Source organism: Ahaetulla prasina, chromosome 3 (genome assembly GCF_028640845.1).
Source record: "Ahaetulla prasina isolate Xishuangbanna chromosome 3, ASM2864084v1, whole genome shotgun sequence".
NCBI lineage: Eukaryota > Metazoa > Chordata > Lepidosauria > Squamata > Colubridae > Ahaetulla > Ahaetulla prasina.
The window spans coordinates 123,895,946-123,922,876 of NC_080541.1; the positions used below are offsets into that span (position 1 = coordinate 123,895,946).

The 26,931-nt window shown below is 39.2% G+C and overlaps 1 protein-coding gene across 2 annotated transcripts in view; it reads left to right on the plus strand.

Annotated features, from left to right (window-relative positions):
• The first annotated feature begins 14,417 nt into the window (after positions 1-14,417).
• The window catches only part of SOAT1 (sterol O-acyltransferase 1), a 35,415-nt gene continuing 22,901 nt past the window's right edge, over positions 14,418-26,931 (plus strand). Inside the window, exons 1-2 of one of the 2 annotated variants that reach the window (XM_058177226.1) lie at positions 14,418-14,787; positions 19,159-19,299. In XM_058177226.1, coding sequence (XP_058033209.1) covers positions 19,179-19,299 — 121 coding nt within the window. In that variant the 5' untranslated portion in view covers positions 14,418-14,787; positions 19,159-19,178. The remainder of the gene's footprint in view (positions 14,788-19,158; positions 19,300-26,931) is intronic. The other variant, XM_058177225.1, reaches the window with a different exon arrangement.

Genomic DNA, 26,931 nt, shown 5'->3' on the forward strand with positions numbered 1-26,931 from the left:
TCTTTTCTATATTTAAAATTTATTTCTTTACCATCCACTATAATTCTCTCTCATTCCATGCATTCTCAAACACAAAAAGAAAAAGAAAATATATATCCCATTATATCTTCCACATTTCATCTACTTCTCCATTTTACATTAAACAGTGTATTCCTTCTTTTTTAGTCCCTTCATTCACTTGATTTCAACCTTTCTTACTTCCCTTTTACAATGATCTATATATTTCTTATAATTTCCATCATTCCTAACATTTCTACAACTATTTTAATTTCTTTTCTACTATTTATTTTTCTCCTTTTAACCATTTTCTTTCAATCTCTACAAAATTCCATCTCTTCATATTTTTCTCCCTTTCTCCCATTCTCTTATCTTCTTTTTTCTCTCTTTCTTATACCTTCTTTTCCACCTCCTTTCTCTAATTTTTACTCTTTTGATTTTCCCCCTCAATCTTTCTCCCTTTCCTCCTCTTCTCTTTATTCTGTCACTGCCAATCCCAGTGTAATCATCTATTTTTTTACTCTTTTAATTTCCCCCATCTTTCCTTTTTTCCCTTTCTTTTTTAAAATATTCTTTCCCCTCACCACTTCTATTCTCTCATTAGGTTATAGGTTATAGAATTTTTATTGGCCAAGTGTGATTGGACACACAAGGAATTTGTCTTGGTGCATATGCTCTCAGTGTACATAAAAGAAAAGATACGTTCATCAAGGAACAACATTTACAACACAATTGATGGTCAATATATCAATATAAATCATAAGGATTGCCAGCAACAAATTATAGTCATACAGTCATAGTGGAAAGAGATTGGTGATGGGAACTATGAAACGATTAATAGTAGTGCAGATTCATAAATAGTCTGACAGTGTTGAGGGAATTATTTGTTTAGCAGAGTGATGGCCTTCGGGAAAAAACTGTTCTTGTATCTAGTTGTTCTGGTGTGCAGTGCTCTATAGCGTCGTTTTGAGGATAGGAGTTGAACCAGTTTATGTCCAGGATGCGAGGGATCTGCAAATATTTTCACGTCCCTCTTCTTGATTCGTGCAGTATACAGGTCCTCAATGGAAGGCAGTTTGGTAGCAATTATTTTTTCTGCAGTTCTAATTATCCTCTGAAGTCTGTGTTTTTCTTGTTGGGTTGCAGAACCGAACCAGACAGTTATAGAGGTGCAAATGACAGACTCAATAATTCCTCTGTAGAACTGAATCAGCAGCTCCTTGGGCAGTTTGAGCTTACCAATTATCAATCCCAATATAATCATCTATATTTTTATCCTCACTTCTTTCTTTTTCAGCATTGTATTTTTGTTCCTCTTGTTTCTTCCTCATAATTTCTTCCTCATTTTTTAAACCACTTCTCTGCTTCTTTATTCCCCTTAAAGGATTCTTGTACCACTGGAAGCATCTTCCAAAGTTCCTCATACTCATCCTTCCAACTCTCCATATTCTCAATATAAGGAGAAAGGATTTTAAAATTTATTTATTTTAACTTATATATAGTTCAAATTCAAGTCCAAAATATTGTCTCTTCCCCCCCCCCTCCTTTTTTTTTGTTTCCAAATGCAGGCCAGTTCAGATGTTTTCTTTAAGTTGTTCTAGTTCAAGTCTTTGATCTGTCCAATCCTTTGAAGCTGTGCCACAGCTGTTTAAACAAGCACTCTTCTGGTCTTTCCCATGGTAGCCTAAGCAATGCAATGTTATTTTTTTCTCTCCAGCGATGTTTCTCTCCAATTCACAGATCCCAGCAACAAAATGTCACTTGTTAATCCACAAAAACAATTACTTTGTCTTCCTCAATTAAGTCCTTTTGTTAGTAAAGGATGCTTTCCCTCAATTTTCTTCTCCTTTTAATATTTATAATTTCTTCCAAATCCAATTTTAAATCCAGATGGAAAGTTATTTCTTTTAGGGCTTTTGTCTTATATCCTCTTAAATCCTAAAATCCTCTTTGCTGTTTGTTTCCTCTCGCTTTAAGTTTCCACGTGCCAATTAGCCACTAACTTCAAGTTGGAAAATCTTTCCAGCTTTAAATTTTTTTCTTTCTTTTTATTAAAAAGTTTTACAGAAAATTTCCACGTGGTTACGTGAGATTCAGTTCTGGTAACAACACTGCGATGTGCACCTAGTCAGGGATCCAGTTGCCCTTGTAGAAAGTCAGAACCCACCCTCCTAGAGAATGAAATATTTTGGGGAATATTAAAAAGGCATATTTCCCCTAAGGGAGAAATGTGGAAAAATCTTAAGGGAGGCAGAAACCAGCCCTGATGTCCCTGCCCCAAGCAGAAATTGAGGGCAGCTTTCAGAAATATAGATTTGGTAATCCATTTGGAAAGACTGGGTCAGACAGATAAAATTCCTTATCTTAGAGATCAAGCAGATGCCTCCTTATTTATAGTTGAACAAATGTCTATTTAGAGCTAAAACATATGTTTTTTCTATGCATAAGGTACATGTTTTCCTTTACATGGGTATGCCTAAAACATACATCTTCCTTTACATAAGGTATACTATGTGATGTGCTGATTTGTTTCAAATGATAAGAGTCATATTTTTTATAAAATGGCCACTGCCTATACAATCATTTAACATAGAAGAAAAACATTCCAACACTTTCATCCCTTCCTTCCCGCATTATTGCTATGATCAGTTTGGCCATACCTACATCTCCCTGTGCTGCATTTTTCCAAATACTTGGAGGAAAGTGGATACTACTGCCCGTCGTACATTAGCCCAAACTACTATATTGTTTGGGAAATCTGAACACATCTAATGTATGGAAGATACATACAAACGGCTGTCGTTTGAAGATCATTTGACGGCCGTCTCCAGGGGGGCCTTCCACCAGGTTCGCCTGGTTCGGCAGTTGCGCCCCTTCCTTGATCGGGATGCCTTGTGCACGGTCACTCATGCGCTCGTTACCTCTCGCTTGGATTATTGTAATGCTCTCTACATGGGCTCTTGAAGTGCACTCGGAGGCTTCAGTTAGTCCAGAATGCAGCTGCGCGGGTGATAGAAGGAGCTCCGCGTAGCTCCCATATAACACCGCTCCTGCGCAGACTGCACTGGCTACCTGTGGCCTTTCGAGTGCACTTTAAGGTGTTGGTTACTACCTTTAAAGCGCTCCATGGCTTAGGGCCTGAGTACTTACGGGACCGCCTGCTGTTACCACATGCCTCCCACCGACCCGTACGCTGTCACAGAGAGGGACTTCTCAGGGTGCCGTCCGCCAAGCAATGTCGGCTGGCGGCCCCCAGGGGAAGGTCCTTCTCTGTGGGGGCTCCCACCCTCTGGAACGAACTTCCCCCGGGTTTACGCCAAATACATGACCTTCGGACATTCCGTCGCGAACTGAAGACACATCTTTTATTCGCTGGGCTGGCTTAAATTGATTTTAACAAATTTTTTAATTCTTAGAAATTAATTTTAAATGGGGTTTTTTAGCTTATTATATATTTTACTTCTCAGGCCAATTTTAAAATAAGTTTTTTAACTGCATTTTAAATTTGTATATTGTACCGTCTGTTTTATTCTTGCCTGTACACCGCCCTGAGTCCTTCGGGAGAAGGGCGGTATAGAAATCAAATAAATAAATAAATAAATAAATAAAGATTGTATTACTGATTTTCAGTGCCCTTCCTTGGCAAATCAGGTATAAAAAATCTGAACTACTTTGAAAGCTATATAAGCCATGGTCTTTGCAATACAAAATCATATTTTTAATAATTTCTGTTCACATGAAGTTAACAACTTGAAAGAAAAGCATAAATGTCTGCCTTTGCTAGATGGATATTATTATTTTATGTATTAGATTTGGATGCTGAGACTAGAAAGAGTGCAGAGAAGAGCAACGAAGATGATTAGGGGACTGGAGGCTAAAACATATGAAGAACGGTTGCAGGAACTGGGTATGTCTAGTTTAATGAAAAGAAGGACTGGGGAGACATGATAGCAGTGTTCCAATATCTCAGGGGTTGCCACAAAGACGAGGGAGTCAAACTATTCTCCAAAGCACCTGAGGGTAGAACAAGAAGCAATGGGTGGAAACTAATCAAGGAGAGAAGCAACCTAGAACTAAGGAGAAATTTCCTGACAGTTAGAACAATTAATCAGTGGAACAACTTGCCTGCAGAAGTTGTAAATGCTCCAACACTGGAAATTTTTAAGAAAATGTTGGCTAGCCATTTGTCTGAAATGGTGTAGGGTTTCCTGCCTGGGCAGCAGGTTGGACTAGAAGGCCTCCAAGGTTCCTTCCAACTCTGATATTATTATTATTTTTATTATTATTATTATTATTATTATTATTATTATTATTATTATTATTATTATTATTATTATTATTATTATTATTATTATTGTCCCATCATTATAAGTAATTTAAGGTGGCAAATATATATAATAGTCCTTCCTCCTCTTCTTTTTCCAACAACCACCCAGTGAAGTGGATTGAGCAAGAGAGAGTGATTGGGAGTGACTGAAACTCACTAAGATGACTTTCATGCCTAAGCAGGACTGGAACTCACAATTTCCTGGTTTCTAGGCCAGCACTTTAATTAATTTTAGTCTATTGTTCATCTATAGACATAATATCTGCTACCGGTAATAACAATACTTGCAATCTCATGCATTCTTATCTAGAAAAAGATCCAAATAACATATTTCATTTTTAAATAAAAAGGCTCCATTAATTTTCAAATTTCTAAAAAATGACATCAGGTGGCACTATTTCACAAGAAAATAAATCTTTTCTTGCCCAACAGGCTCCAGTCTATATAGCCTATTCACAAACAGTTAGAAAAGTAGCAACTGTAGGTTCTTATGTCTTAAAACCTGATTGCTCAGCAGAGACTTTGTTTACTAACACAGCTGTCAATAGACCTACCTTTCCTGAACATTTTCCCCAACTATACATTTAGGCTAAAAATCATTTGGGGCACAAATTACTCATTTCCTTATCTGAGTCAGTGGAAAAATTATCCTGTATAGCTTTATTAGCATCAAATAAATTAGCATATCTGCCATCCCTTGCATGTCCATGCCTGATTCAAGTAGATTTGTCAATGACTTCCCACGCTGAACTAAAGTATCTGTGTGACAACTTCTTAACTTAGCTGGCTTGCTCTTTTCAAAATTCTAAAAAGAATGACTGAGTCTATGAAACTGCTAAGGCCATGGAAAACTAAATTTTAGAAGAAAGATAAAAAACAGTCACAATCAGTGGTGGTGGAGAGCAAAAATCTAAGTAGGACCAGCCAAAATGGCACAAAAGTATGCATATGTGTGTATTGTTCTTCCTCTTTATGTTCCCCTAAAAGTGATGGTTTTCCAAGTTGCTTCCTAACAAACAGGAAGCAGCAGGTGAAGCTAAGCAAGATCACATCAAATACCTGTACAATTAGCACAGGGGCCCCCCAAGGCTGTGTGCTCTCCCCACTTCTCTTCTCTCTGTATACCAATGACTGCATCTCCACTGATCCATCTGTTAAGCTACTGAAGTTCGCAGATGACACAACAGTGATTGGTCTCATTCGGGACAATGACGAATCCGCATATAGACGAGAGGTCGAACGACTAGCCTTGTGGTGCAACCAAAACAATCTGGAACTGAACACACTCAAAACCGTAGAAATGGTGGTAGACTTTAGGAGAAACCCTTCCATACTTCCACCTCTCACAATACTTGACAACACAGTATCAACAGTAGAAGCCTTCAAATTTCTAGGTTCTATCATATCGCAAGATCTCAAATGGACAGCTAATATCAAAAACATCATTAAAAAAGGACAACAAAGAATGTTCTTTCTGCGCCAACTCAGTAAGCTCAAACTGCCCAAGGAGCTGCTGATCCAATTCTACAGAGGAATTATTGAGTCTGTCATTTGCACCTCTATAACTGTCTGGTTCAGTTCTGCAACCCAACAAGAAAAACACAGACTTCAGAGGATAATTAGAACTGCAGAAAAATCAATTGCTACCAACCTGCCTTCCATTGAGGACCTGTATACTGCACGAATCAAGAAGAGGGCCATGAAAATATTTACAGATCCCTCACATCCTGGACATAAACTGTTTCAACCCCTACCCTCAAAACGACGCTATAGAGCACTGCACACCAGAACAACTAGACACAAGAACAGATTTTTCCCGAAGGCCATCACTCTGCTAAACAAATAATTCCATCAACAGTGTCAGACTATTTACTGAATCTGCACTACTATTAATCGTTTCATAGTTCCCATCACCAATCTCTTTCCACTTATGACTGTATGACTATAACTTGTTGCTGGCAATCCTTATGATTTATATTGATATATTGACCATCAATTGTGTTGTAAATGTTGTACCTTGATGAACGTATCTTTTCTTTTATGTACACTGAGAGCATATGCACCAAGACAAATTCCTTGTGTGTCCAATCACACTTGGCCAATAAATTCTATTCTATTCTATTCTATTCAATGTATGGCTGTGAGAGTTGGACCATAAGGAAGGCTGAGCGCCAAAGAATTGAGGCCTTTGAACTCTTGTGCTGGAGAAGACTCCTGCAAGGTGTCTTGGACTGCAAGGCGATCAAACTGGTCACTCCTAGAGGAGATCAACCCTGACTGCTCTTTAGAAGGCCAGATCCTGAAGATGAAATTCAAATACTTTGGCAACCTAATGAGAAGGAAAGACTCACTGGAGAAGAGCCTAATCCTGGGAAAGATTGAGGGCAGAAGAAGAAGGGGACGGCAGAGAATGAGGTGGCTGGATGGAGTCACTGAAGCAGCTGGCATGAACTTAAATGGTCTCCAGGGGATGGTAGCAGACAGGAAGGCCTGGAGGAAAGTTGTCCATGCGGTCGCGATGGGTCGGATACAATTTCACAACTAACAACAACCAAAAGTGAGGAATGGGAAAAGAATCAAGAATATCCCAACATGCAGCTAGATATTTCTGATGTGAAATCTATGATTCAACATCAAGCCTAAACTTGTTATTATTGGCTAAATTCATTGTATTATTGGAGTTGAGTTATACCTAATATTCAGGAACAAAAGAAATGGTTGTTTCTCCCATTATTACATTTCAATCTGTCTCTGATCCTAAGAAATGCCCTGGCTTGGAAGAAAGCAGAAATAAAGAAGCATTTATCATTTCTAATACAACAATGCAGACCTTCACTAGAATTTGGACAACTTTCCCCGATTTAGCATGCTTCATGATTTCTTTTTTACTAGAGTCCTTTTTCTTACCAGTATTTCAAATTTAGGAAGTTCCTTCTGCATAGAGAATGTACAGGTAGAAGGACAGCATTTTTTATTCATGAAGTCTCTTTCTAAAAGGGCAATGCTTCCTTCTGTAGGAAGTTAGCACCCACCCCCCATCTAGAAGAATGAAATATTTTAGAAAATATTAAAAAAGGCAGAATATATTTCCCTGGATGAGAAATGGAGAAATATGTTTTAAAGAGAAAGCTTCCTGCTTTCCCCCCACCTTTGTCAATGGGTCAGAGGTAGAAACTCATTCCCCCCATCTTTGTCAAAGGACCATCATCTGCAACACAATAGGACCCATCTGGTAACAGAAACTCACTACATGACACCTGGGAAGATGACATCAGCCAGCAAGGCTAGCTAAGACCCCACCCCTGTGAGTCAGGCAGCTGTGCAGCCTATCCGGATTGCTTGTCTCCCCCCCCCAGCCGCCTTCATGCTGGTATTTAGGCTATGCCAAGGGACTGGCGGTGTTCTGTCCTCCTCGCCTCCCTCCAAATGATGGCTTAATTAGCCGACTCTTATTAGCTCTGGCAGCAAAAGAGCCAGCGTCTGCCAAGAGCCCTCGTTAGCTGCCAAGACGCTGGTGAGTCACAACCTTCAGCTCTAGTCAATCAGTGGATTTGCCTGATACAAAGAGACACACCAGCTCTTGCTGCCTTTTATATTCTGTGGGGTGTGGCTCCATGACTCAGCACTTCCTAGGCCTGCCCCTCCCCTGCTTCTGTTGTTCCCTTCTCTCCTGCGTACGAAACCTAGGATTCAACCACCCTGATTGCTGTCAGCTGGGTCTGCAGGCGTGGCCTGTGGGGGGGGGGAAGAGTCAGGGGATGGAAGCCTCAGTTCTTCCACCTGGCCTGCTTCTGGCTCCTGGAGCTGAGCCAGGGAGGCCGGTGCTTCTGAGGTAAGTCCTGACGGCCCTTCCCCCTCACTGTCCAAGTCACTTTCTGGCAGCAGGCCCGGCTCCAAGGCACTTTTGGGCATGGGGCCAGGTTCAGGGGCTGGAGCCACAACAGGTGGGCTGCAGCTGCTGCTGGACACTGTTGGCTCCTGCGTGCACGCCACTTCATGCTGGCCATGCCCACCTCCCCTGTCTTATTTCCAGGGTAGGGCTCATATTAGGCCCACCCCAATAAAATCAGGCTAGGGCTTGTTTTTGGGGTGAGTCTTATTTTTGGGGAAACACGCTAGGTGAAACACTCAGCACCCTTCCAAATTTCCACCTCTTACAATACTAGACAACACAGTATCAACAGTAGAGACCTTCAAATTTCTAGGTTCTACCATATCGCAAGATTTAAAATGGACAGCTAACATCAAAAACATCAAAAAAGCACAACAAAGAAGGTTCTTTCTGCGCCAACTCAGAAAGCTCAAACTGCCCAGTTCTACAGAGGAATTATTGAGTCTGTCAACTGCACCTCTATAACTGTCTGGTTTGGTTTTGCAACCCAACAAGAAAGACACAGACTTCAGAGGATAGTTAGAACTGCAGAGAAAACTGCAGAGAAAAACCTTCCACTGAGGACCTGTATATTGCATGAATAAAAAAGAGTGATGTGAAAATATTTACAGACCCCTCACATCCTGGACATAAACTGTTTCAACTCCTACCCTCAAAACGACCCAATAGAGCACTGCACACCAGAAGAACTAGATACAAGAACAGTTTCTTCCTGAACGCCATCACTCTGCTAAACAAATAATTCCTTCAACACTCTCAAACTATTTACTAAATCTGCACTACTATTAATCTTCTCATCGTTCCCATCACCCATCTTCTTCCACCTATGACTGTATGAACTTTGTTGCTTGTATCCTTACAATTTATATCGATATTGTTTCCTGATTACTTATTTGTACCATATGACTATCATTAAGTGTTGTACCTGAACTCTAAGATATCTTTTCTTTTAAGTACACTGAGAGCATATGCACCAAGACAAATTCCTTGTGTGTCCAATCACACTTGGCCAATAAAAAATTCTATTCTATTCTATTCTATTCTATTATTATATGTTAAAATAAAATAAACTATTTTAAATAAGATAAAATTCCTTATCTTAGAGATCAAGCTGATGCCTCCTTATTTATAGTTGAACAAATGTCTATTTAGAGCTAAAACTTATGTTTTTTCTATGCATAAGGTACATGTTTTCCTTTACATGGGTATGCCTAAAACATACATCTTCCTTTACATAAGGTATACTATGTGATGTGCTGATTTGTTTCAAATGATAAGAGTCATATTTTTTATAAAATGGCCACTGCCTATACAATCATTTAACATAGAAGAAAACCATTCCAACACTTTCATCCCTTCCTTCCTGCATTATTGCTATGATCAGTTTGGCCATACCTACATCTCCCTGTGCTGCATTTTTCCAAATACTTGGAGGAAAGTGGATACTACTGCCCGTCATACATTAGCCCAAACTACTATATTGTTTGGGAAATCTGAAACACATCTGATGTATGGAAGATTGTATTACTGATTTTCAGTGCCCTTCCTTGGCAAAACAGGTATAAAAAATCTGAACTACTTTGAAAGCTATATAAGCCATGGTCTTTGCAATACAAAATCAATATTTTTAATAATTTCTGTTCACATGAAGTTAACAACTTGAAAGAAAAGCATAAATGTCTGCCTTTGTTTGCTAGATGGATATTATTATTTTATGTATTAGATTTTTGTCCCATCATTATAAGTAATTTAAGGTGGCAAATATATATAATAGTCCTTCCTCCTCTTCTTTTTCCAACAATCACCCAGTGAAGTGGATTGAGCAAGAGAGAGTGATTGGGAGTGACTCAAACTCACTAAGATAACTTTCATGCCTAAGCAGGACTGGAACTCACAATTTCCTGGTTTCTAGGCCAGCACTTTAATTAATAGAATAGAATAGAATTTTTTATTGGCCAAGTGTGATTGGACACACAAGGAATTTGTCTTGGTACATATGCTCTCAGTGTACATAAAAGAAAAGATACCTTCATCAAGGTACAACATTTACAACACAAATGATGGTCAATATATCAATATAAATCATAAGGATTGCCAGCAACAAAGTTACAGTCACACAGTTAATTTTAGTCTATTGTTCATCTATAGACATAATATCTGCTACCAGTAATAACAATACTTGCAATCGCATGCATTCTTATCTAGAAAAAGATCCAAATAACATATTTCATTTTTAAATAAAAAGGCTCCATTAATTTTCAAATTTCTAAAAAATGACATCAGGTGGCACTGTTTCACAAGAAAATAAATCTTTTCTTGCCCAACAGGCTCCAGTCTATATAGCCCGTTCACAAACCGTTAGAAAAGTAGCAACTGTAGGTTCTTATGTCTTAAAACCTGATTGCTCAGCAGAGACTTTGTTTACTAACACAGCTGTCAATAGACCTACCTTTCCTGAACATTTTCCCCAACTATACATTTAGGCTAAAAATCATTTGGGGCACAAATTACTCATTTCCTTATCTGAGTCAGTGGAAAAATTATACTGTATAGCTTTATTAGCATCAAATAAATTAGCATATCTGCCATCCCTTGCATGTCCATGCCTGATTCAAGTAGATTTGTCAATGACTTCCCACGCTGAACTAAAGTCTCTGTGTGACAACTTCTTAACTTAGCTGGCTTGCTCTTTTCAAAATTCTAAAAAGAATGACTGAGTCTATGAAACTGCTAAGGCCATGGAAAACTAAATTTTAGAAGAAAGATAAAAAACAGTCACAATCAGTGGTGGTGGAGAACAAAAATCTAAGTAGGACCAGCCAAAATGGCACAAAAGTATGCGTATGTGTGTATTATTCTTCCTCTTTATGTTCCCCTAAAAGTGATGGTTTTCCCAGTTGCAATGTATGGCTGAGAGTTGGACCATAAGGAAGGCTGAGCGCCAAAGAATTGAGGCCTTTGAACTCTTGTGCTGGAGAAGACTCCTGCAAGGTGTCTTGGACTGCAAGGCGATCAAACTGGTCACTTCTAGAGGAGATCAACCCTGACTGCTCTTTAGAAGGCCAGATCCTGAAGATGAAATTCAAATACTTTGGCCACCTAATGAGAAGGAAGGACTCACTGGAGAAGAGCCTAATCCTGGGAAAGATTGAGGGCAGAAGAAGAAGGGGACGGCAGAGAATGAGGTGGCTGGATGGAGTCACTGAAGCAGCTGGCATGAACTTAAATGGTCTCCAGGGGATGGTAGCAGACAGGAAGGCCTGGAGGAAAGTTGTCCATGGGGTCGTGATGGGTCGGATACAATTTCACAACTAACAACAACCAACAACAACTAACAAAGTGAGGAATGGGGAAAAGAAGCAAGAATATCCCAACATGCAGCCAGATATTTCTGATGTGAAATCTATGATTCAACATCAAGCCTAAACTTGTTACTATTGGCTAAATTCATTGTATTATTGGAGTTGAGTTATACCTAATATTCAGGAACAAAAGAAATGGTTGTTTCTCCCATTATTACATTTCAATCTGTCTCTGGTCCTAGGAAATGCCCTGGCTTGGAAGAAAGCAGAAATAAAGAAGCATTTATCATTTCTAATACAACAACGCAGACCTTCACTAGAATTTGGACAACTTTCCCCAATTTAGCATGCTTCATGATTTCTTTTTTACTAGAGTCCTTTTTCTTACCGGTATTTCAAATTTAGGAAGTTCCTTCTGCATAGAGAATGTACAGGTAGAAGGACAGCATTTTTTATTCATGAAATCTATTTCTAAAAGGGCAATGCTTCCTTCTGTAGGAAGTTAGCACCCACCTCCCTCCTAGAAGAATGAAATATTTTAGAAAATATTAAAAAAGGCAGAATATATTTCCCTGGATGAGAAATGGAGAAACATGTTTTAAAGACAAAGCAGCTTCCTGCTTTCCCCCCACCTTTGTCAATGGGCCAGAGGCAGAAACTCATTCCCCCCACCTTTGTCAAAGGACCATCATCTGCAACACAATAGGACCCATCTAGCAACAGAAACTCACCACATGACACCTGGGAAGATGACATCAACCAGCAAGGCTAGCTAAGACCCCCACCCCCTGGGAGTCTGACAACTAATCAGGATACTCTTCCTGTGCCCAAGAAAGTTCAAAGCTCAGAGAAAGCATAAAGCCAGGGCGTGCACAGACCTCGCCCTTTTTCTGTTCAGGAACTCAAGCCATGTGATCCTGTCCACCATTAAACCATCTTTCCAAACAGTCTCCATGTTTCTAGTGTCTTTTTCTCCACTTGGAACTGAACCCAGGTGGATGTTTCTTCCAACACTTCTAACAATGAATGCTATATTTTACATATCATTATTGGGAAATTAAGCACTTTTGAATTGAGAATCTAAAATGCTAAAACATTCTTTGCACCCCAATGGAATGTTGGAAAAAAATTACAATATGTCAAGTTGCTCAGGACTCCTTAGTTTACCTGTGTGTCAAGGATAACTGAAAATTGAATAGAAGAGCACCAGATTTGCTTTTTGCGGGAGAAAATCTGCTTGAAAATGGGGTGGATAAAAAAATATTTGAAAACGGGGTGGTTCTAATGTAATTGCAGCAGGTTTAGGACAAGTTTGTAACAGCTATAAAGAAGGACAGAAGTCATTTCTTTGATAATATTTTTTCTTTGTTTTCTGCAGTTGTTTTTTTCCTTCCCCCCCATATATTTCTGTATCTGTTTTCTAGCTCAATTAAAAAAAAACTCTTAAGATACACACACACACACTTTAAAATGGAGTAGATCTGGCTGGAGATTGCAGAAAGAAGAAATTGCCCAATGCATTCTTAGTGTAAAGGAGGTAGCTCAGCAAATGATGGCTAAATTAGAATGCTCCATTTCAAGCCCCTCCACTTTCCTTAAAGATCATGTGACCCACAGACCTAAAATTAAGGTATTTATTTATGTATTAGATTTTTATGCCATATTTATTTTTTATAACTAACTCAAGGTAATAAACATACCTAATAATCCTTTTTTTCTTATTTTTCTCCACAAGCAAACCCTTTGAGGTTGATTGGATCAAGAAAGTGATTGGTTCAAGGACATCCAGCTGGTTTTTATGCCTAAAGCAAGACTAGAACTCACCATTTCCTGATTTCTAGTGTTAAAAGAAATTTCAGAATCCATTACTTTTCTTCTTTTCCTATTTTGTTAAGAGTAATTAACTACAGATTAAATTATTTGACTTGAAGCACATGTTTTGATAAAGGTTGATGTAAACAGCCCATTTTTCTATACACCAAAAATGTATGGTGAAAAACACTGACATGAAAGATTACTCACGAACATTGCAACACAGAATTTTTCAGCGACTGATGTTGCTGATAAGATTGCACTTATTTGGGCCAGATTACTTAATTTAAAATGTAATAGTCATCAAAATCTGATTAGATGGCATATAAACTAATGCACCCTAATTGTTTAGCATTTGCAACTTTGTCACAAGCTACTGCCATATAAAAGCATTTGACTGCCTTAGCCCTCTTCACCATTCTGGTGTCCCCCAGTTACATTAAACTACATTACCCCATCCAGCTCAGATGGTAAGAGTTGTAATCCAACCACCTGTTATGGCTGATAAGAACTGTCACCTTGAGCTATCCATGTTTTTGCCCAACACTTTGTACAAAATAGATTGATGCTGACCCAATAAACCAGGCCACAGTTAAGTCAATGCCATAAGCTAAGTTCACAGTCATACTAATTACTATTACATGCTAATTAGTAAAACATGATTAGTAATAACTAATCATGTTTTACCCTTAGAGGCTGAATGAATTTGATCAGTGTTAACTTGCGTTTCAATGTTTTGTGCAATTCAGACAACCATAAGTATCTAAAGACCCAGCTCACCTTTCCTGGTCTTGTTAGGAAAGCGGGGTTGAATTTCAGTCATGGGAAGCCTTTGGGGAATTCCAGAACCCTAAATTTATCTTGGAAAGGCTGGATGCACCTTTGACGTCAGACCTCAAGCTGACTCAAGAGCATCTTATTTGACAACTCTGAATATGTATGCAAGTCCTGGGAGCAAAACTCCGCGGGTGAGAAGGATGATATAATGCCCAAGTGGCTAAGCCACGTCAATCAACGGAAAACTACAAATTGTGAGTCACCAGATATATATATCCTAATACTAATTCATTCGTTTCACTCAGGATACATTTGGACAGGAGCTCAGGGGGGCGATTGCCTCTGGGCCTGTGCGCTGAAAGAGCTTCCTTTTCCGCCAGACTATTCCCCAAAAGAGGGGGCCCCCGATAGCAGCTAAGACGCCCACCCGCTTCCTTGGTAGTTTGCCCGCCTCCTCGAGTTTAGGAATAGCCGGACCCGGATTCGGGAGCTTGGCGCAACCAGACCGCTTCTGCGGCTCACAGCCAATGGGCAGCGGCGACACGCGTCCTTTTCTTGAGTGGGTTTCTCCGCCCCCTCAGTGACGAAGGCAACGGAGAAGGAAAAAGGACGGCGGGCGCCTGTTTTTCTCCATCGTGGTGAAAGGCGCAAAGCTGGAGACGAAGCTAGTGGTTCACAAGGTAAGGAATGGGGGAGGCGAGAGAAGGCTGGGGTGGCTGAACTCTCCTCTCCTTATCCCGCCAAGGCATTGCGGAGCAGGGGCGAAGGGGACAGGAAGCGAGGGGAGCCGGGCCGCTTCTTCCCCTTGTGCTTAAGAGCTGAGACCTGTAGCATCCAACCCCGGGGAGCTTGCGCCTTTACCCGATCTATTACTGGGATTCCTCCGTTAATTTCAACGGGATGTACTCTCAAGGAACGGCGTAGGGCAGGATGATCCCCCGAGTTTTCAGGTTGGGTTGTTTCCCTGATGTCCTCTTCCCCATTTCCGATTTGGGCACATGGTTGGTGGAGGGTTGTGCAATCTTGACTCCCTCCGTCAAGGATCCAGAATAGAAAGAGCGGGGTTTCATGGGGTCGTGGAGGAAAAGAGAACAAGATGAAAGAAAAGTACCCTGTGGCTTCTTCCTTGATTTCAGAGTTGCACGGTGCATACTGTACATTCAGCCGCCTTTCTAGGAAGTGGGGGTGGGGTGGGGGTGCTCTCTGGCTCTGCTGGATATCCAGTCTGATCATTATTTTTAGACAGCCCACCTCTCTGCCAGCTGGGGATGATGGGACTGGCCCATCATATCTTCATGGCATTAAATTGAAGAAAGCTGAAATTGCACTTATCAAAAAGATCTAGTGTAGGTGTAGTGCATCAGAGGTGGGTTTCAGCAGGTTCTGACCAGTTCTGGAGAACCGGTAGTGGAAATTTTGAATAGTTCGGAGAACCAGTAGTAAAAATTTTGACTGGCCCCACCTGCATCTATTCTCTGCCTCCCAAGTCCCAACTGATTGGGAGGAAATGGGGATTTTGCAGTAACCTTCCCCTGGGGTGGGATGGGAATACAGATTTTACATTATCCTTCCCCAGCCACACCCACCAAGCCGCACCCACAGAACCGATAGTAATTTTTTTTGAAATTTACCACTGTAGTGAAAGTGTATTGCATGGATTAGGGTTGCAATCACTTGCAATTTTGATTTTTATCTAGCCAGATTGGGAAGATTAAGAAAATTGGTAAACCACTTCTGTAATTAAAAGCTAACTGAATGACTTGTGCTATCCTACCACATAGGATTGTTGGGGAGAAAATAGGAGTCAGGAGCATTATTTATACTGCCTTGCACTTCTTATGATATTTAAAAGGTTTATATGTTTATAATGGCATAAATTTTGTTGAAATAGAATCTGTTTCTGCAAATTTCCAAACTGTATTCCTCTGTTTTGTAGGTGGGGGAGATAAATGAATAGGGGTATCAAATGTTAGTATAAAACATAGTTTGTGACAAAGTGAAGCTCTGGCTCAGTTGCCCACTATATATTCTGCATTTCACAGCTACTTAGTTTTCTTTTTCATCCAACAATGGGACTGTTGAAGTGGATTTGAGTGAAGAAAGTTTATACCATATTAAATCTGCTTTTTAAAGTACAATTTTATACTTTGTAAGGGGTTACTCTCCTGAAAACCAATAGAGACCAGGGTAACTAGAAGGTATGTTTTACTGTTGCACCTCAAAAATAATTCAGCTACCATGGACTGAAAAGAGTGGGAAATGATAAGTGAGGTTGGGGAGTATAGGAAATCCTAGTTGAGACAGTCTGTCTGTAAATAGGAGGACTGGAGGAATTTGGGTGAACTGGCACCCCTGAAAAAAATTGGACCGAGATCAAAATGCTTTCTTATTTCTTGGATCAATTTCTAGTGAAGAAGTGATGAGATTTGCTTTTGCTGAAGAGAACATTTTCTTGAGCAGTTCCAATCTAGTTATGAATTCTTACTACTGTCCCTTCTTTTTTACTGCTATTAAAGAAATGGCCCTGCTGAACACTTGATTTTTAACAATTCAATTTTAGGAATTTGAAAACTGACTAATGGCCTCTGGTAGTCTAAACTTAAATTCAACATTCTCATTTCCTTTTGCATTCTGATCATATGATCCTGTGCCTTCTAGTGCACTTTGTCACATTTTCTTCTTTGTTGTTTGTCAAACATAGATACTTCCTGAATCTAGTTCTTTTGTGGTCAGTGTAGTAGCTTTCCGTCTCTCATTTTAGTTGCACAATCTTTTATCTTTTATCATCATGTTCATCCAGTGGTCTCAGCCTGATGCCTTTCAAATGTATTGGAGAGTACAGCTCTCACTTCCCTTAATCAGGTTAAGGGGTTGCAAAATTTGAAGTTACTAAACAATGGTTGGAAATTAAACAAAGAGAGAAGCAATCTGGAATTAAGGAGAAACTTCCTAACAGTGAGGACAATTAACCAGTGGAACAGCTTGCCTTCAGCTTGCCAATCATGGGCGTCCTATCACTGGAGGTTTTTAAGGAATGACTAGATAGTCACTTGTCAGAAATGGAATAGGTTGTCCTGCTTGAGCAGGGAACTGGACTAGAAGATCTCCAAGGTCCCTTCCAACTCCTCTCATCTCCTCTCCTATTTTATGCAGGGCACAGGTAAAAGATATAGCTAAAAATAACTTTGGATTTTGCACATAATGTATGCCATGAGAAGTTTATCCCTTGGAATGTGATAGCTATAAATAATAATACAGGATAGAAGTTAGAATAAATAATGGAAAAGACATGTTGAGATTCTGATTTGTTCACATTTGAACTAAGTTCTGGAACTTGGAAAACCAGTTCAGAGGTTTCTGTTAAAATGGCACAGTGAGTTATTGGAAGTAGAATGCTTCCCTGATCTGGGTGTTATTCCAAGGAAGCCTCTTTTGTACTGTTACTGCAGGAACAGCCAAGAGATGAATCTTTGTTCTGTCTCTAACAGATGGCAAAGCTATAATTTATAGAAAGAAATGGTAAATTGGTGGATTAATAACAATTGTGTAGTTGATTAAGGATGAAAACGGGCTGTTTCAGCAGGTCTTTGTCTTTTATTATTCTTTAAAACTGTAGATGTCGTAACTGAGACAAAAGTTTTTAAAATGTGGTAGAAAAATACTGTCAAAACAATGGAAGTCCTCCGCGTACAACCATTTGTTTAGCGACCATTCAAAGTTGCAACAGCACTGAAAAAACTTACGCCTACAACCAGAGCAGTATCCCCACAGTCACATTATCAAAATTTGGGTGCCTGGCAATTGGCATATATTTGCAATGGTTGCTGCACCTCATGTGGTCCCCATCTGTGACCTTCCCAGCCAATGTTCAACAAGCGAAATCAATGAGGGAGCCCAGATTCTCTTAACAACTACATGATTCACTTAACAATTGCAGCAATTTGGTTAATAACCGTGAGCAAAAAGAAAAAGTCATAAAAATGGGCACAACTCACTTAATAACCACTTTATTTAGCAATGGAAATTCTGGTCCCAATTGGGATGGTAAATCGAGTACTGGCTTATAATGATTCACATCTACTGTTTCAACTGGATAAAGTAAGATGTTTGTGTGTTTGTGTATATAGGTTTATTACAGACTGTTGTGTTAGTGCAGAACTCTGTGCCTAATGTAGCATAACAGGTATCCAATTGAAAAAGATAAAACTCTTATGTAGAGTTGCATTGACTCTTTTGTTATATTATCTGTTGTGAATTAAAAGTGGCTTCCCTCAAAACTGGATCTGGTGACTTCTTCCTGCAGTGATAGTTGAGAGAAAAAGGGGTATTTGTACATAGTTATTATTTTATATATCTGTAAAACAAGGACAGAGACGGAAAAAATCTACAGTTCCTTAAGCATAAGAACAGAAAGTGATAAACCCTGCTGTATTTTTACTTAATCCATCTCAGACAATGTTTTTAGAATCCATAAGTAATGGAAACATTTGAACTTCCCTGAACTTTCTTTGTTTAGAAATATCAGGCGCTGCATGTATTTTATGCATCTGCACCAGTGGTGGGATTCAGCCAGTTCGCACCACTTCGGGAGAACCGGTTGTTAATTGTCTGTGCAGTTTGGCAAACTGGTTGTTGGAAGAAATCATTAGGGCAGAGAACCGGTTGTTAAATTACTTGAATCCCACCACTGATCTGCACCCATTTGCACTCAGTTTTAGCAGAAGTTCCAGAGGTGAAGTTTGATAAACAAGTAACTGACAGCTTCTAGGAATCTAGCTCTAAGAATCCAGCTCTCTCTGTGTGTATGCCCCAAGATTTGAATTTCTTTCTCACATCCATTTGTTATAAGAAGTCACTTGCTGTTCCTTTCTTACACTGATCCGTTGGTGGCACCTGGTCTGTCTTAAGTAATCTTAGGTGCTGCCAGACTCCTAATTTTGCATTTCACTAGTTTCATCCCTCAGTGCCTTGGAATATAATAATAAAACTAACCGCTCAGTCACAGAAAGGTGATACATTTTATATTAACTAATTATCCCTTCCTCTCCCAGTATCTTAGTTTTTTGTAACCATGGTGGGAGAAGACAATATATCTCTAAGAAATCGCCGAGCTACATACGGTACTGCTGAAGAGAAAGATGACTTACCAAGCAGGCTGGAAGAGGACTGGCGATTCTCTAAATCAACCAATGGTAAGATTTCATGATTAACTATATGACATACAGGCTTGCTCTTACTTGTTTAATGATGTATTTCTATGAGTTATTAAATCTTCTGGTATTTGTAAGAGGCAATTCTTTTCTGTTTTTAAGTTTTACATGTATGTCAGCAGCTGTTGGCTCAATTCCACCTCTCATCACACGCGAGGTAGGCAGCTATGATTTCCAGATATTTTGGATCTCACCTTCTAATAGCCTTGACTAGTATGGCTAATGGCAAGTGGCAGCTGTACTCCAAAATTTAGTTTGTGCATTGAAGAAATTATACTTTAAAGCTGGTCTTGCTTTCTCACAGCATTTGACTTTATAAGTTTACCTGTTTTTGACTGGGATGATGACCATTATTTTGGTTTGTCAATTGTTATTTACTTACTTACTTATAGGATTTATATGCTATCCAACTCAAACATGAGGGTGAACAGCCTACTCCACCCAAAAAAAAGAAAAAAAAGAATATTAAACCAACAATGCAAAACAAATACAGACAATCCACTGCTTACATTCTGAGAGATTATTCATAGGTCCGTTTTGGTCAAGCATAAAAAATATGTGCAGCACAGTTCTTGCCGTAAATGGAAGGCAGTCCAGTAAGCTATGGGTAAGCCCAGAAGGAGGGATGGGGGAGGAAGCAGGAAGCTGGCCTTTTCCTGCCTTCTCCTGCCAACACCCACGGTTCTACAATTTATATGGGGTGAGAACTGTCCTGTACTTATTCATAAGAGCCACAGTGGCGCAGTGGTTAGAGTGCAGTTCAGATCTCACCAGATTCAAAGTTTACCCAGCTTTACATCCTTCCGAGGTTGGTAAAATGAGGACCGAGATTGTTGGCGATATGCTGACTCTCTAAACCACTTAGAGAGGGCTGTAAAGCACTGTGAAGCGGTATATAAGACTAAGTGCTATTGCTATAACTTCAGCTTAGAGGGTCTTGGAGGTTGGGAGAGGATAGTAGGGGGTTGGTTTCTATGGTGCCACCTATGTATTGGGGGTGCAGTGGAAGCTGGCTCGTTCCTACCTTCTCCCGCTTTCCCATATAGACAGATTTGTTCGTATTGGCAAAAGTTCATAACTCAAATGTTTGTTAGTAATGTCTGTATATCATTAAAACCAAATAAACAATAAAGGCAAATGCAGTTTAATATAATTCCTAAAAATGGGGATCCTACCCATTCCCAAAGGCTTAGGGGAAGAGCCAGGTCATAGCTGCTTCCTAAAACCTGCAGGGTTGGGTACAGCTATAAGTCATTCCAAAGGGCAAGAGCCACTACTCAGAAGGCACCTCTCCCTGTATCCTATAAGATGATGTTTCAAAGAAGGAATCTGGAATGTGCCCTTCCTATCAGAGTGCACAGAACAAGCAAATATTTGTGGGACAAGATGGTTCTGGAAACATTCTAGTCCTTTGCCACGTAAGCAGTGGTAAAATCCTCTGTGGTTTGTTACCGGTTTGCTGCCCGCGCATGCATAGTGTGCACCAAACACACATGTGCGCATACGCAGTATGCACCAAATGCAAGCTGTGCACGAATGCATGCACAGTACGTGCCAAACGTGCTTCGCATAGAAAAAGGACACTTTCTAAGATAAGTAGAAAAGCGAGGGGGGGAGGGAACAGCTATGCCACGCTATTTAGATTTGCTAGAAAGCAGGATTTCCTGCTTTCTAGCAAATATAAATCGCGCAGCACAGCTGATCATCAGAAATATCAGTTCGATCAGCCAAATGTTGGAAATGTCATCAATTGCCAGGATCATATTATCATATGTGGTAGTCGTGTAAAGAAGCAAATTATTATTGGGTGAAAATACAGACATGGTTAGAGGAAATGCTGCAGCAACATATAGAGTTTAGACCAGAGATATTTCTGTTGGGAATATTACCAGAGAAATATAGTAAAGAAGGTACATATTTAATTATTCATATAATAACAGCAGCCAGAATTGTATTTGGACAAAATTGGAAAGCAGATAAAATCCCTTTGGAAGGAGAAACTATAAAGAAAATTCTAGAATATGCAGTAATGAACAGACTAACACTGAGAATAAAAGATAAAGAGGAGTCAGTGTAGAAGTGGTGAAAGAACCGATGATTGCATGGGCTAAAAACATAGGGCGTAATATAGATCAGGGGTCTCCAACCTTAGTCCCTTTAAGACTTGTGGACTTCAACTCCCAGAGAGCAAAGCTGGCTGAGGAACTCTGAATTGAAGAGTTGAAGTCCACAATTCTTAAAGGGACCAAGGTTGGAGACCCCTGATATAGATTTAGATGACTGGGAAAAAATTTGGAACAAAAATCACACTATAACAAAATCCACTGCTTATAAAGAAAATCAATACAAAATGTTTTACCGTTGGCACCTAGCCCCAGCTAGGCTAGTTGCCAAGCATCTGAATTTTTACCACATGACTATGGGGATGCTGCAAGGTCGTAACTAAAAAACAGTCATAAGTCACTTTTTTTCAGTGCCATTGTAACTTGAATGGTCACTCAGTGTTGTAAATTGAGGACAAAGTGTATTTATTGCTGTTTCTTTCCTTTTTAATGCGTACACCACATACAGTCACGATGTCTGAATTAGGCAGCCTTATACATCTTCTAAATAAATAAAACATCCAAGGCTATCAGTACTGTATCTGTGACTGAAAGAGATACCCGATAATCTGCTTCCTTGAGGACCTTTTGGAGTTGTAGGTCAACTAACTTCTCAAAAGGGAAGGTTGGAGACTGGATGAAAATTGTCCAGCTCCTTGGCATCCAGCAGTGGTTTCTTCAGAAGGAGGTAGACCACTATCCCTTTTACAGCCAGTGGAATCGCCTACTCTTTCAAGCAAGCCTTAACCACTGCATGAATCCATTCACACAACCTCTCCCAGTAATACAAGCCAGGTGATTTGCATGAGAAAAGAATATTTACACATTCTTAATTACTCTTATGTGATGTGATGAGCTGAGCAAAAATCAGTGGAGGCACTTCTTCGTAACTTTGGCAAAAGGGGACATGTTCTTGGTGGTTGTGACTGTTTTTTAAAAAGCGCTTTTCTTTTTAATTGGTGAAAAACAAACACTCCAACTCAATTGTATTCAGTTTGGTTAGTTAAGGTTTAGGCTAATGTATTGCTAAGAATCACATGCAAAGTCATACTTGGCTATTTTCCATAAATTTTTCCCTTGAACTTTTTTTACCCTCTAAACAACCTTGGACCGTAATCAAGTGAGTAATTTGCCTTGATTCTGTAGTCCTGGACTTATAAGATATAAATCAGTCATTCTGTAACTGAGGCTACCTTTGGTCATTTTTCAAAATTGTATACATCAATGCCAGGTTGATTAATATCTCTGAGTAAGGGGAAAAGAAGTGCAAAGTTGAATATTGGCCAGCGTACAATTTACAGGAAAGATCTTTTTTTGACTATGAGTGTTACCACAGTGACGGTAACTTACCAAAGCACAAGTGGCTTTGCACTAGGCATATAATGGGCAGTACAAAATAATATCTGCTTTGTTTGTCACATCAGCATAAAGCAGGGGTCTTACCTTGGCAACTTTAAGCCTGGAGGACTTCAACTCCCAGAATGCCCCAGCAAGCAAAGCTGGCTGGGGCATTCTGGGAGTTGTAGTCCTCCGGGCTTAAAGTTGCCACGGTTGGAGACCCCTGGCATAAAGCATATCTTGTCATTGCAAAACAAGCTCAAGAAGGGTCATGAATTTCTATTGACCAGTAGCCCTGTAATTGTAGGCTTCAGTAGCTGCTGGCCTGTGTAGTCTGTCTAGTAATACATTTTGTGATTCTGAATATGTTTTTGTTTGGAACATTGTAATTTTTTTAAAAAAAGAAACTATCCTTTCTTGACTCCCCCCACTTTCCCAAGAAAACAGAGGTTGAGATTTCTCTTCCTTTCTATGGCAGCGAACCCAGTACTCATTATTTCCAGTAAGGTTAACAGTTCTAAGCAGTAGTCTCCACTCAACTGGTATATAGCGCTGAATGAGTCTACCTTACATACCTATCTTTTTTTTAGAGCAAACAAACCTGTAATTCCAAATGAATTTTCAATTCGTGCTTACTATCTTACTTCAGTCTTAGCACAGGTGATTCAATATTAATGTTAATTTAATTTCAGTATTAAATGTTCAAAGTAATTTGTCCCAATCATTTGGTTACATTTATCTATGCTGATTTGGTGGGAACTACTAATATTAGGCTTCTTTGAAACATCTGGTGTGCGTGGAAGGAAGCTCGTTAATCCAAACATAGAAAACATAGAATTTTGCCTAATTTTTTTCCCCTGCCAGTTTCACCAAGTACCTAAGCATGGATAATTTCCAGATGCGTCTACCTGGGATTCTTTGAAGAGGAACAATGGCTTTTTATCATATTTAGTTGTTCAGATATAATTAAGTTTAAAGTTCTAGGAGAATTTCATACTATCAGCTCAAGGCTGACAGTCATAAATCTTTTTTTTTCTTGCCAACAACAAGGACTCAGCAGGGATAATCTGCGATGGAGCAAGGTCCTTAACCCTTCACTGTTGATTCCTCTCTAATTTTTCCTCAGTTGCATCCCTTTACTTTTTAATACAGCAAATACTGCTCTGACATTCCTGACCCACAACTTTTCTCAGCTGCTACTTTTTGTTTTAGATCAAATTAGAAACAGTTGTTTTCTCTCACTCCTTTGTAACAGAAAAATTCACAGGCATGGATGTTTCTCAGTTACCAAAACGAGTTTAGGTAAAAATAACATCCTTTTGATAGTAATCCAGCATATCTGGAGAAGAGCAGAATGGTGTAGCCTAATGCATATTTCTTTCCTATGGTAATTCCAGTGAAAAATGTTTGTGCGAATTAGAGAAGTCTCCAGGTTGCATTAGAAGCTAGTTGTTCTCATCCAGACATTCATTTGGTCAAATGTCATGAGTGAGGTCATATCTTTTTAACTACTGGTACCTTTAAAATTGGGTGATAGTTTTGTGTGTATGAGAGGAAGTATAAGCAAAAAACAAAAACAAAACTGGTATAGGAAAAAGTAATAATTAGACTGAACAATTTATGTTTTTTTCTTTTTGGTAAGATTGCCACCTTCACTAGAGTAGTAAAGTATCACAATAAATATTCCAATAATAAATAAACTAATCATGATTTATGAGTGAGAAATAGATAATACTTGGAAGTATCTAAGAATTTTGATGGAATAAAAGAGGAATGTCCTTAATTTGAGAACACTTGGGAATGGAATCATCTTTGAATAGAGTACATATGAAATTTGTATTCCCTCCCTTCCGTAGCTAAAAAGAATTTCACCATCATTCAGTTGGATTTTGCTGATCACAGTAAGCACTGGTTCCTATAGAATTAGACCTTAAGCAGTAGTCACATTGTAAGTATGAGTGAGAAATACTTGTATATGTGCCATTACTAGAAAGGTAGGAGTGATTGCCTGATCACACTTGTAGTACAGCATGGCCTAGATTCATAATGTCAAGGCATACTTCTGCTTTGAATAAAGAGAATTGTGACTTGGAGTCACTGTGAATAATTTAGCTTATATAGCTTTGTAGAAAGTTTTTGAAAGAGGCTCATATTCATTTTGCTTGAAAACAATAATTTGGCCTTCCATTTCAGTCCCCTAACTTTTCTGTCACCACTGACTGCTAGGAATCAATCCTCTCACCTCTTGGGCTCTACAGCATGGAGGGGAAAGAGAGGATTCCCTCTGTGACTATTTCTTCTTGTTTCAGTAGAAAAGATGCTCACTTCTGGGTAGTTCTCCCAAGATTCCAGTTCACTAGAAAGGATTGGCTTCTGTGTGTTTCAATAGAGTTTCAATAGAGAAGATAAACTGCTCCTTATTTGTCTCAGTCAGTGTTAGTGTTCTGCTTTCCTGCATTTCCTATGACCCATCCTATTTCACAGATGCGGAACCAAGGCAGAGAGAAGCCATTTCATTGCTGAGATTGAATTTGAATCCAGGCCCATGTGTTTGTCTGTATAAAAGATTTTTCTTCTTTAGCTCTTTGCTTCATGTTATCTGTACTAAATCTTGCAGCCTCATAAAGTTTGCTTCAAGAGTACTCCTACCGACAAGCATATTTCAGGCTTTTTAAACAAAGGCCTTGTTACCAGAGGTCAATGCTCAAATAGACAGAGATTCATTAATCATATGGGAGGAAGGTCACATGTTTCCTGTAAGTGATGACTTCAGCAAAAGACTCTGTGTTCTAACTGGCTTAGTGATTCATTTATGGTGGACCTTGAACAATTAGGCAGACCAAGTCCCTGTCTCTTATGGTTTTTTCCTCCTAACACTGTCACTTTAACACAAATACTGGAAATACTTTGCAGTATTTCCTATCTACTGATACTAAGCAAGCACTCATAAATCTGATAAGCAAACATGATAAGCACTGATACATTATCATAACACATCCTTTCCTATCTCTCTCTCCCCTTCCCTATACAGAGAGAAAGAATGAGGGAAAGAGTATGTGGAGTGACTAGAGTTTCCAGTGTAATTTTCTTCCCTTTCTATTTCAACTACAATATCTTAAATAAAGTAATGGATGCATATATTTTCCTCTGTAACTTGGATATATAATATATAATACTGTCCCTCTAACAATCAACAGTTACAAAGATTATATAGGGCTGAGTAATAGAAGAATTGAGGCTCATTTCCTATCCTAGTTAATAGAAAGTCTAACTGATCTCAGAGTTGTTAAATGTGTTTCATGTATTCTCTAAGTTTTGTCTGGAACTTTGTCTGCTGACAGTCTGTAGAGATTCTCAGTCATCCAGCTCATGGTTGTCCTAAAGGTGCTTTTTCAGGAGGCAACTGGACTTTCTTGTTTTTTTCTTTGAAGATGTTTCGCTTCTCATCCAAGAAGTTTCTTCAGTTCACTTCTCATCCAAGAAGTCCACTATCCTGTGAGAACTGAAGAAGTTATTAAAAATTGGGTCCTATTTTTTAAAAGCCATTTTATGCATATTATAGCTTGACATTGAAATTCATGAGAAAATGACCTCTTGAGTATTGTTCATATTGACATTGTAAGGTCCCAGAAGTTTCCCCGAGCCACTGAGATGCCAAAGAAAGTGAGACTTAAGATGAGGCTTGCAAAAAATAACAGCTTTTTATTTATGGCCAAAGTAAAAAGTCTATATCCAAAACATACAGACAAAATGCATGTAAGGAATAGTCACACCCCTGTGAGAGTGGCTAGAGTATTATATACATTTTACGCAGATAGAAACAAAGTTTACCCAATGAGAGACAAAGGTTTGTTACCAATGTGGTCTTTAAAACGTTCTTTGTTCAGGCCCCTGTCTCTGTCCACTTTATCTATGGAACATTCCAGCAGAATGCTTTCAGGATTCAGAATTTATGAGGCAGGAAAACTCCCTCCTCTGGTTCCTTTATCTATGGAGCCTGATATTCCTTGGAAACAGTTTCTTCTATATTTTCAAGGATGTGCCTAGCTTTTGAAGCCAAGAACAGAAGCGAGACACAGAAACGAGATAACAAACTTTGCACTAATGCCAATCAGTATCAAGGCTACAATGAGTGAAACATAGTTCCTAACAACTAATTTCTGACAGTATACAA